The 11,928-nt window shown below is 36.3% G+C and overlaps 1 protein-coding gene across 10 annotated transcripts in view; it reads right to left on the bottom strand.

Annotated features, from left to right (window-relative positions):
- The window catches only part of znf385b (zinc finger protein 385B), a 125,769-nt gene continuing 113,841 nt past the window's right edge, over window positions 1–11,928 (bottom strand). For 7 of the 10 annotated variants that reach the window (XM_079880516.1, XM_079880523.1, XM_079880514.1 and 4 more), the window contains 6 exons: window positions 11,090–11,128; window positions 9,150–9,333; window positions 4,524–4,835; window positions 3,163–3,347; window positions 2,760–2,861; window positions 7–1,274 (listed from right to left, as the gene is read on the bottom strand). In XM_079880516.1, coding sequence (XP_079736642.1) covers window positions 1,062–1,274; window positions 2,760–2,861; window positions 3,163–3,347; window positions 4,524–4,835; window positions 9,150–9,333; window positions 11,090–11,128 — 1,035 coding nt within the window. In that variant the 3' untranslated portion in view covers window positions 7–1,061. Of the gene's footprint in view, window positions 1,275–2,759; window positions 2,862–3,162; window positions 3,348–4,523; window positions 4,836–9,149; window positions 9,334–11,089; window positions 11,129–11,928 lie in introns of all 10 variants that reach the window. The other 3 variants (XM_079880518.1, XM_079880517.1, XM_079880521.1) reach the window with 1 other exon arrangement.

Below are 11,928 nucleotides of genomic sequence, written 5' to 3'. Positions count from 1 at the left end.
CAAATTACACAACACTGAACTGAAGGATTTAATCAAATTTAGCAAACAAATCTCCTGCACAAATGAACGAACTCAGAGAAATGTACAGTAGAAACAGCGTAATTAAAAAAATACCTGAAAATAAATCAAATGATTCATGTAATATTAATGCATATAGTGTTTTTGTTTTTTTACTAAACATTTAATAATGAACAATAAAGATTCATGAAAAGAAATATACAGTATAAATTAATGAAGAAATCATTTAAATATATTATTTTATTGAAAATGTAGTATCTTTATGTACAGCCTCTCATACATATATACTATGGACTTAAAGAATTCTCAGTGAATGGAAACGGTTCTCTCTCGATCTCTAAAAATAAATGTACCAAATAACATACCTAGTTCTCCTCCAGCTCATAAAATACAACTAGTATTGCAACCTGGAAGGTAAACATTAAATACACAATGGAGAATATCAATATTAATGATCTATACATTATTGCATCATCAGAGAGCTGCAGATGAGTACAGTCTCGTGACAAATAAGGATATCACAGAGAGATGAAAGGCCCACGGTTGTCCTATTCCACAAAAGAGAGTTTGAATCATGATGAAAACAGGCTGAACCTACTTATATGACAAAAAGAGGAACCCGAACACTCGGAGAAGAGAAATGCTGTGTTTCCTGTCAGATGAAAGGATAAGAGTGAACTGGTGATTGAGCTTATTGACTACACGACACAAGACAGCACACAGGCCAAAAACTGCATCACAGGCTCCCTGACAACATCAAGCCGTTGACTGAACACGGTGAGATTTGGGGTTGTTTCTGACAGCGCCTCCAGGCATGTGCTTGTCCGGGGTTGGTTGAGTCGAAAAGGAAGACCATGATAATTCAAGTCTTTCAGGAAGCAGTTCAACACTTTATTTGAAGTGTTTTCAAATGCAAAAGTCCTCACTAAGACGGAATATCCTTCCTGGGTTTAGCAATGGTGAGGACAGTTGAGGAGAAAGTTTCAATAAACACACCATTGTTTCAAGGTCTGAACTCAGTGTGGCGTAGTTCGAGAAACGTCTCAGTAAGGCGCAAACAAGATGGAGCCCGCGGTGTGTCGGATCGGTCCCGGAGCGGCGCGGAGGAAGGAGGCCGGAAGCGAGGCCGTCTGAAAGATGGAGGCGTTGGGACGAGGGTGGAGGGAGATGGACGGGACTGTGGTGGGGGCGAAGGGTGTGTGGAGGAAAGCCTGTGAAATGGGCTTCACCAAGTCATTCTGCAGGGCGAGTTTGGCCTGGAGGAAAAGGAAAAAATAAACGCTGAATCAATTTGGTGAAGGAGAAAGAACAGCGTCTACATCGATAAAGAAACGAGGACTGCACGATTAATCGAAAGGACATTGATTATAAGGCCTAGTGTGATTATTGAACCTCAAAAGCCTGTGATGTAATTAAATATATACTCTGGTCTGCATGCACCATACACATCTGAGGTTTTGTGAAATTGGTTTTAGATTTGGAATGTAAAAATAGTCAACTATAAGCAGAAATTAAAACGTCTTCCTTCAGTTCATTAATCTACAAATAATAATGATAATTTTATTATAAGTATTACTATTGAACATAATACTCCATTGTATACGTGATATACTACTACTACTACTATTACTTATAATAATAATCATTAATATTATTATTAAGTTTAATACTTTATGAATAATAATATAAAAAAGAAGAGTTATTGAATGCGTTATTGTTATTATTATTATTTAACACTTTACAAATAATAATAAAAATAATAATAATACTGTTGTTATAATTATTACTGATCATTATAATCATATAAAATATGTTAATGCTTTACTGCTTTACTTTATGTTATTTTAATACTTTACAAATTATTATTAATTAATTAATAATAGCAAGTTTAATACTAAATAATAGTAATAACAACAACTATAATGATAATAATATTTAATACTTTACTAATAATAATATTGTTGCTGTTATAATTATTACTGATAATAATAATAATATTAAATAGTTTAATGCTCTATTGGTAATAATAATATAAATACTTTTTTGTTAGTTTAATACTTTACAAATTATTATTATTTATATTATAATTATTATTATTAAGTTTAATACTTTATGTATAATATTACAATAGTAATAACAACAACTATAATGATGATAATAATATTATTAATACTTTACAAATAATAATAATATAATATTGTTGTTGTTGTTATAACTACTACTACTACTACTACTACTACTAATAATAATAATTTAAAATATTTTAATGCTTTACTGGAAAAATACAAAAATATTAATATTTTTATTCTTTTTGTTGTTGTTATAAGTAATTATTAAAATATTACCGTTCTTTTCTAATGCAAGTCTATAGATTGTAGGATCTGTGCATTTGGATACTTTCAAATGCGATTTACAGAAATTATCCTCAAATATTGTAAACAGAAAAAACAAACAAAAAACATTCATTCTTATGTGACATTCTGTAAAGCTCGTCTGAGCTAGCAACAGTAACCAAGGGAGGTGGAGCTTAGCGTAGGGCCAACTGTACTACAATAAATAGTAAGTTGTTTCAAGCATATTTTGCATATAATTTAAAAAAATGACAAGTGAGCATTAGCATCCCAGAGAGGTATTTGTCAGCCTAGAAAGTGTGGAACAAACTCCTCACAGCACTGACACTTGAGATGCGAGAAACACTTGATGAAAGCGCTTGATTATAAAGAGTATAAATAATGCATTACAGCCAGAGAGCTGGAGCTGCGCTGCTGCTTGTTGTACGGGCTGTATTTGGGTTTGGTGGGTTTTCCAGCCACTCTGTCCTTGTGCCGCCTACTGGAAATATGCTGTGAAGAAAACAGAGACTTAATTAACCTTGTTATGCACGTGATACACATTTGTGACCAAACTTAACACTGAACCGAACTATCAAAAACAGCCTAATAGGAAGTACAACTCCATTTTACCCGCATGCAAATTTGGTAAGATCAAGCCACAGAATCACATTACTATTTATAGTGCTTTCATTATTCATCACTGCACACGTTAAGTTTTGTTGTAACTGCATAAGTAATGATCATGCCAAATGCAACCAAAGACACATGCTAACAAGAATACATCCTCTTACACTGAAACTGAACCGAATACCTGTTTAAGCTGGATTTCTGAGTTGACGTGGACATCACAGATTTCACAATGAAACGTCTTGTTCTGTAAGCCTGAGCCTTTGTTAAGTTGTGTGGCCTGAACTTTGAGTTTGGACCCTGGTCTGGGGTACGCTTTAATGGGGCCAGCTCCATTTCGTGCCTCCAGCATCGTTTTATGCTTTGAACCTGGTGAAACAGACAAAGTAGAAGGGTTTCTCTGGCTTAAAGGGAAGAAAAGAAACACATCTGTTTATTCAGTGCAGCTGTAAGGCTGTTGGCTGCATTGATCTAACCGAATATTTCAATTAAGTCAGATGAGAACTTGAATTAACTTATGCTTAATTTTACGGCCTAAGGTTGTGGAATATACTAGTACACAGTGATTTTGTTGAAGGTATAATATTAAGCAAGACTGTATGTGTATTTTAAGTTTCCTAAAGACTCACTAACTAATTTTGTGATACGCCCTTGTCTCACGACTTGCGAGTATGAAAATGTCAGGACAATCTCTAAGTACTAAGTTTTATTTATTTCACTGTCTTTAAGTGAATCAATTCAAAATTTGGGATCAGTAAGATTTTATTTTAGAAATTAATACTTTTATTACATGCATTAAATTAATCAAAAGTTACAGTAAAACATTTATAATGTTACAAATGATTTCTATTTCAAATAAATGCTGTAAATAAATCAAAGAATCCTGAAAAAAAAAACCCATCAGATTCCACAAGTTTTCAACTGATAATAATAAGAAAGAGCAGCAAAGCTGCATATTAGAATGATTTCTGAAGGATCATGTGACACTGAAGACTCTTTTGAACTCACTGAAATAAAAAAAATATATATACACAGACTTTTAAACAGTTGTGTATATACTGAATATTGTCAAAAGGCTGAAAAATATCAAGATATTTAGTAGCTTTATCACCCGCCCGACTCTGAACACATTCTTCTATAGCGTGTCTGGATGTTTTTTAAGCATAAAAAAGCTATTTCTTGCAGATTAAATATTTTAAAGCTGAGCATAACTAGAAAAAAAATGTATATTGACTACATAAATGTTCATGTCATTTTAATATTTGATTAGTCTCAATGACTTTTCCAGGCTTTTCTAAAATCCAATGTGTCCAGGTTTTCCATGACTGTGGGAAATCCGTCTACATTTTCCAGTTCTTCATACATTATCAATGATGAGCCTCACATCGCTACACTGGTTTTGATTTATGTTTTAACTGCAAGTACATTTCCACACTCCCAAGCCTCAGAGGGTCACTTCATGAAACATTTATGATAAAGAAGAAGGTGTAATGGCGAGGGAGCGTGGGAAAGCCAGTGTGATGCGGAGGCAGATGTTGGCCACACCTGTGTTGTGTGCCTCCAGCTGTGAGAGAGAGTTGACAGCCACTTTACACAGCGAACAGTACAGGAGCTTCTTGGCTTTCTCGTCCTCGGACTCCACGCTGGGCTCTGACGGGGCCGTTGGCACCGCTGCTGGTTTGGAGGTGTTCTTCAGGGCTGCCGCGTGCCCTGTCGGCTCGGTGGGTGGGCTGGCATGCGCGGGTGCCGTCTTGCATGGGCTGGGCACTAATGCCACCGCGGGCGCAGCGGGAGCTGGCACAAAGGCTTGCGGGGAGGCAGGGACTTTGTGCGCAGCCAACGGCTCTGCACTTTTCTCTGGGAACATGAGAGAGAGAGAGAGAGAGAAAGAAAGAAACAAGAAAAGAGCAAATCTGACAGTTAGTGGTGAAGGGCTCGGCATGTTGTATTATGCGCTGTCACATTTTCAAATCTTTCCTTTTTTCCATTATTTTGTGTGTTAGGGTTTGATATAAGGTCTTTGCTGAAGGCGAGCACTCTAGTTTCTGTGTCAAATGAGTTACAACCAGTGCTGAAGAGATTACTTACAAAAATTGTAGTCCGTTACTGATTACAAATTACATGACAAAAATTGTACATATTTTAGGTAATGCATTCTGACTATTTGTTTGATTACTTTTGACCTAACACATACATTTTAATAGGAGTATTTAGCATCATATTCATAACAGAAGATATATTGTATATAAAAAACTTACAGTAATATAAATAATAAACCTTTTCTTTTCTTAAAATATAAATATTTTGTAACGCACTATCGTTTTTTATATAATCTAATTAATTTAAATTAATATTTATTTTCAGCAAGTATGATCAAATTTTTTATAAAAATGTATATACAAATATTTTTATTCTTAGAAAAGATTTCTATTTTGAATAAAAGCTGTTCTTTTTACTTTTTATTCATCAATGAATTCTGAAAAAAATATCACATGTTATGTTTGCAACATTGATAATATCTAGTCAAATCACTGAAGACTGGAGTAAGGGCTGAAGAAACTTCAGCTTTACATGACAGAAATAAATGATATTAGTATATTAAAATAGAAAACCATTATTTTAAATTGTAATATATTTCAATCACAATATTATTATTTTTTCTGTATTTTTGATCAAATAAATGTAGGCTTGATAAGCATAAGAGACTTCTTTGAAAAACATTAAAAATAGTAATGTTTCCAAACCTTTGACCGGTACTGTATATCTAATTACAAGTATGCCATCTTTTGGAATCTGATTATGCAATCCGGATTACATATAATCAGTTACTAGCCAGCACTGATTACAACAGCGCTGGATAGGGTCAGGCTTCCTTCAAACACCAGTGACTGTCCCGCGTGCTGTAATGTGATAGGACGTGACCCCTGGATCGCCCACCACCCTTACGCCCTTGTCATAGCGTTACATGCCGCGGGAGGATGCCTGTACTCTCCACCCACTCTAACAGGCTTCTGAGGGAATATTCCTCTGCTTTATATGAATGTCGCTTTCTGCTCTTGCTTTTTTTTTTCTCCCCGAGGACTCAAAGCAGCCAGAACAGTCTAATGTTCCCCTATATAGTGACATTACACCCACTGACACTAACCTGAACCTCTAGGCTGGAACTGCTGCTCTTTTGCATTTTTTCTCTCTCCCAGTTTCAGTTTATATATCAAATCTTCCAAAGCGTGGTAGGTGGAGACATATGCCTCTTTGTTCTTGTTCTCACTATTTTTTGCGGTGAGTCATAAAGAGCGTATTGTAACCGAATAAGAAGACAGATCAGAGATAAAGTACTTTTTGGAAAACTTTTCAAAACTAACAGAAATCATAGACTATGTAACAAATCCAAGTAACCTGCCTCACTGTCTCTACATTGGCAGCTGCTAATTTGAAATGCCCAACATAGGCAGTAAAAAAATCTAAAGCACACAGAGACTCGAATTATAATTGCTGCTAAGCTAACAGTGTGATACTTTAATAAGCATAAAAACATGCAGCACACACAAATATTAGGTCATTTTTAATTAGATTAAACTTTTATAATCAAAGTTTTTGGTTTCAGATGATTTATAAGAATATTCAGTAGCTCAAACAGCAGTAAGGCCGTGTGTCCACCAAAGTGTTTTTAGCCAGCTGAAAACGCTAGGCGCTCTGCTGAAAACGCCTGGCTATGGGCGCTTGAGAGCGTCTTGGCAGCGCAGCATTTTTTTCAGTTGAGATGCTTTGCTTGTTATGATACGGAATATCCGTGAAAGTGTTACTAGTATCTCATTTCACACATATTTTGTTTCTGTGTTGATTCTATATAAAAATAATTTCTCTAACTCTTGTTTTAAATGATTTTGTTTCATTATTATGCTTGTTGTCATCTGTTGACGTTGTACAAGCAGAATGTGGCGGTTTGTCAGTGTGGTATTAGTCCCGCCCCTCCTCCACTGTGATTGGACGGTTGGGTAAAAAGTGACAGTGATGAGCGCTGCGTTTTACCCAAAGTTGAACATTCTTCAACTCTCGGCGACCTGTAAAAAATGCAGAGCGCTCAACGCTTCAGCGTGAAAAAAACGCTCAGTGCCTCGATACGCTCATGGCGTTTTAAAAATGCGGTGCTCCCATTTAAAACAATTGAAAAAATACGCCAGCCGCGTGAAAAAAACGCTTTGATAGACACACGGCTTAAGTGGTGTCAAGGTAATGGATTTGATTCCCATTGAATGCATTAACTAATAAAAATGTCTTGGATATACCATATAATAAAATGCATATGTGTAAACTGCTGCAATAAATATTTATCTGGCTATTTTTCAGATGCAGTGCATTATGAGATTGCCTACTTTCTGAAGGATATAGTTGAAAAGGTTGTGGTCGGCAAAGCAGCATTTATTTACAGAAAAGAAATAGGGTAAATCAGTAATATTGTGATAATATTATTACAATTTAAAAGTAACTGGATTTCTATTTTAATATATTGTAAAAAAAATGTAATTTATTCCTGTGATGTCAAAGCTGAATAATCAGCATCATTACTCCAGTCTTCAGTGTCACATGATTCATAAATTATTCTAATATTCTGATTTGGTGTACAAGAAACATTTCTTGTTATTATACCGTTGAAAACTGCTTAATTTTTGTGTGGAAACTCTGATACATTTTTTTTACCAGATGAATAGAAAGTTTAAAAGAACAGCATTTATTTGAAACAGAAATCTTTGTAACAATGTAAAAGTCTTTACTGGCACTTTTGATACATTTTAATGTAATCTTGCTGAAAATTTAAATTTCTTAAAAAAAAAAAAAAATCTTACTCACTCCAAACTTTTGAATGGTATAAAACAATTCCAACTTAAATTTTGGCTAAACGAAGCAATCCACCCTTTGAAACAAAAGTGTTTATGATGCCTTAAAATACAGTAGGCAGCTCCCTAGGTTTTGGAACAGAGTCACAGTGATAACAACTGGCACTTCTTGTTTGGATGCAGATCAAGCAGTGAACGCAATGTTGAAACGACCTTGCTATATCCTTTCTGAAAAAGTCTGGATCTTAAGAAAACAAAAAAACTAAAAAAAAAAAACTAAAAAAAAACAGAGCAATTACCGTGCACACACATCCCAGAATAATCCAACACATGGAGTTCTAAAAAATTACATAAAGCTAGCTCTTACGTAAAGCACTGGCGCTAGCAATTTTAATGATTTAGTGCTTGAAGTTTTCCCATGTAAACTAAAACTGACTGAATTGTGTGTTGCCAGGGTTTGGGGAGAGACGGAAACAGCAGCCCCCCTCCCGAGCCTCAGTCCGAGATCAACACCGCACTAATACGACGGCATGACAGTGAGGACCCATAAGCCATCTGTGAATCAGGCTGACATTCATTTGGCCTGATTTGTGCAAAGACACTGCATATCAATGAGGACCACCACTGCCTAATAAACGAGGCGCACCCAAATCTGTCTCAGAGACTGTAGCTAGAGAACGAGCGAATTCGGAAAGTATGCACTGGCTCTGATTTGCACCCCCGTAGGGCATGTGTCTTGGTACATCCCAGTCTTAATTCTTAATCAGACACAAGGGCCTGGAATTGAGTGGGTCACAGCGTGAAGCAAAGATCAGATGATTATGTTCTTTCAAATGTAACACAAATCTAATTCAGTCAAATCAAAGGCCAGAGAGGATGAAAAAAAGAAAACAACAGCATCCCAGCACGCATCCTACCGCCTGTTCCAATTCCGTAAGCGTTTTTCCAAAATTAAACATTTAAACGCAAGAAGGTAAATGTTTGAAACTCAGTATGCAGGTAATGATGAAAGAAGCAAACAGAGCTGCGGGAAAAGTGTTCTGTTGTTAGCATGATAAAGCATATGGCTTATTACTGCCACAGCAGGGCTGCTGCTTACCTCGGCACATGAACAACGAGAACGCCCTTGGTCACCCTAAAGTGGTCTAGATGTTTTTATGAGGAACTACGTACAGTGCACACAAACACAAGCACATGGAGTGTGTAAACAGTGGCGAGGGTTCGGGGTTAGAGCGGCGGGAAGAAAAGCATGGAGTTAAACGCACATGGAGAGGGAAGGACAGGAGAAAGAGGATGGGACAGGTGATGTGGAGCAAGAACAAAAGGAGCTATTAACCTGGTTGGTCAGAGCAGCTGGCAGTGACTGCAGTGCAGGAGGAAGTGGTGGTGGTGTTGGTGGTGGTGATTGTCTTAGCACCGCTGTCCTGGGCGGCTGCACTTTTCTGCTTATTTTTCGTGGACTCCTGTGCTTTGAGCTTCTTGGCATGTTTACTGCCTTTGTAGTGCGCCTCGGCTTGGCTCTACAAAGGAGAACAAATGAACCATCCAATCAGGCTCATTTCTAACAACTAGCATCTACCATCATGGACCGCAATCACACACACATTTCAGACATGCTTTCAATAGCAGGCACTGTTCAAATCAAGGTAAGGATGAGAGGATGAGATTTGGGTGAGCAAATTTTCCAGAGCCTAAGAAATAGAGACGATGCCGTGTTTAGAGGGGATTGATTCTCAATAGAAAAAAACTAAATGGGCATCGATAGCTGGCACTCATTGTGGTTGTTAATGGAGAGTTTACTCGTGTCTTTAGTTGTTCAACTTTCAAGTGGAGATTTAAAGGGAAAATGACTACTTCACACTTAAATCGAACGAGAGGGAGTGAGAGAGAAAGAGCTTATGATGGATTTGGATCCCTTTGAATATCTGACTGCTAAGAATTAGGGGCTTAATTTCTCAATTTTATGACATCAAAAGTGACAAAGTCCCAAAAGACCTATGGATTTTCTCACCAAATGCTGATACTCTGTCACATTCACTAACTGCAAGTTTAAGGGATTTCTCACAGTGCAGGCAGAAGCCAGACAACGCCGCTCACGGATGTTTTTCCTGCACATTATTCAAAGAGGAAGCCTGCAGTTTCCAGTTTTCAAGGTGTTGAAATAGCAATTACAGGAATGTAAGGACTTGTCACTGCTTTGTAATGAGATATAAACAATAGCATTACATTTAAATCATTAGGATTTCCATCACAAATCAAACAACAAGCATTTCAGGTAAGGGCCATTCACACTGACAGAGATTGTTCTCAACAAGTGCTGCTAATCTTTTTATAAATCTTTCTTTTATCTTGTAATTGTATTACATTTATAATTATATATTTCATATATACATATATATATAGTTAAAAAAAAAAATCAATCGCTCTCAGTGTGAACCTTCACCAAACCTGTATTTGGGGGACTTGGATATAGGGACGAGTTTTATAAATTCAGTGATTGCAGAACAGTATTGGATGTGCCTCTATTGAAAGAAACATATTAACTTTACTAGTTAATACATATATACATTTGATCAAAACAAACACACGAACAGACAGACAAAAGAATATCTATTACAAAGCATGCGGCTAACATCATGTAGTAAAGGTGAGGGGTCAAAGTTCTTTTGTTTCTTTTTTCTGTCATAAAGACAAAATGGCTGCCGTTCACTTGTGATCTTGTGAATGTGTGTTGAACCATCTGAGTCAGAGCTGAAAAAACATGAAATATGATAAGAGAGAAGAAAGACAGAGACAGACCAAGCGAAAATGAGGTGCGTAACATCCATCGCACCAACAGCACAGATTGCTTGTTCAAGTGACAGGCATGACAGTCATAATGACACACAGGACGCTCCTGCAGACAGTGACAGGAGAGAATGATGTGACGACCTGGGGCGTTTTGTCTTCTCTGCACTGTGCAAATGTTAGCAGCGTCTGTGACCTGGATTAAGTGCACTTGACATTTATAAATTGACTTTCTCCCAAGCTAAGTGTGAGCCCATTTCAATATTTACAAAAACATTAACAACCGGACCATAATTTCAGTCTTTATAACATCAAGTGTCTTCCAGCTTAGTTCTAGCAATCACAGGGCCTCATTCTTGGAGCACGATCAGCAGAAATTTCTCTGTAAATTGTTTTAAACATAGAACGGGCTTACAAACCCGTTTATGTTTTGTGAACATTAAAGGTATAGTTCACCCAGAAATTAACATTTTTTCATAATTTACTCACCCTCATGTTGTTCCAAACCTGTACGCATATTTCTTTCTTCTGCAAAACACAAAAGAGGATATTTTGAAGAATGTTGGACTCCATTGACTGTAACTGTATGGAACTGTATGGGGAGGGGGAAACACTGAGGCATTTTCTTTTCCAAATGATCTTCTTTTGTGTTCCACAGAAGAAAGTCACCAATAAATTTAATTTTCCAGATTTTAAAAGCACAGTAGCTAAACAATATCGTAACATCAATATCAATCATAAGTGTATATCTTGCACTGTTTATTTTAAGTCCTCACTTCACTCTCCAATGAATTGAGAAAATGAGTCTGGAATTGCAATTTGGAAATTAGCTCCATTGATTAAAAAAAAATCTGGAATTGGAATCAAAGCTGATTCCAAAAAATTCTGGAATCAAACGGCCCTTCAATTTAGTCTACCATTCAAAAGTGGTATCTGTAAGATTTTTTGAAGTCTCTTATGCTCACCAAAGCTGTATTTACTGTATTTGATCAAATATATAATTACAATTTATTCCTGTGGTCAAAGCTGAAATTTTAGCATCATTACTCCAGTCTTCAGAACCACACGATCCTTCAGAAATCATTCTAATATACTGATCTGATGCTCATTAAACTTTTCTTATTATTATCTATGCTGAAAACAGTTGTGTTGCTTCATATTTTTGTGGAAACCATAGTACATTTAGAAAATACAAATGCATCCTTGCTAAATAAATGTATTAATTTCTTACAAAAAATGAAAAAAATCTTAATGACCCCAGACTTTTGAACAGTAACGTACACAGATTATTAAAATCAACCATCAATTTATGCGAGAATGGTTTGCAA

The sequence above is a fragment of the Squalius cephalus genome (genome assembly GCF_949319135.1).
Source record: "Squalius cephalus genome assembly, chromosome: 9".
Lineage (NCBI taxonomy): Eukaryota > Metazoa > Chordata > Actinopteri > Cypriniformes > Leuciscidae > Squalius > Squalius cephalus.
This window is presented reverse-complemented; position numbering and strand designations above follow the sequence as displayed.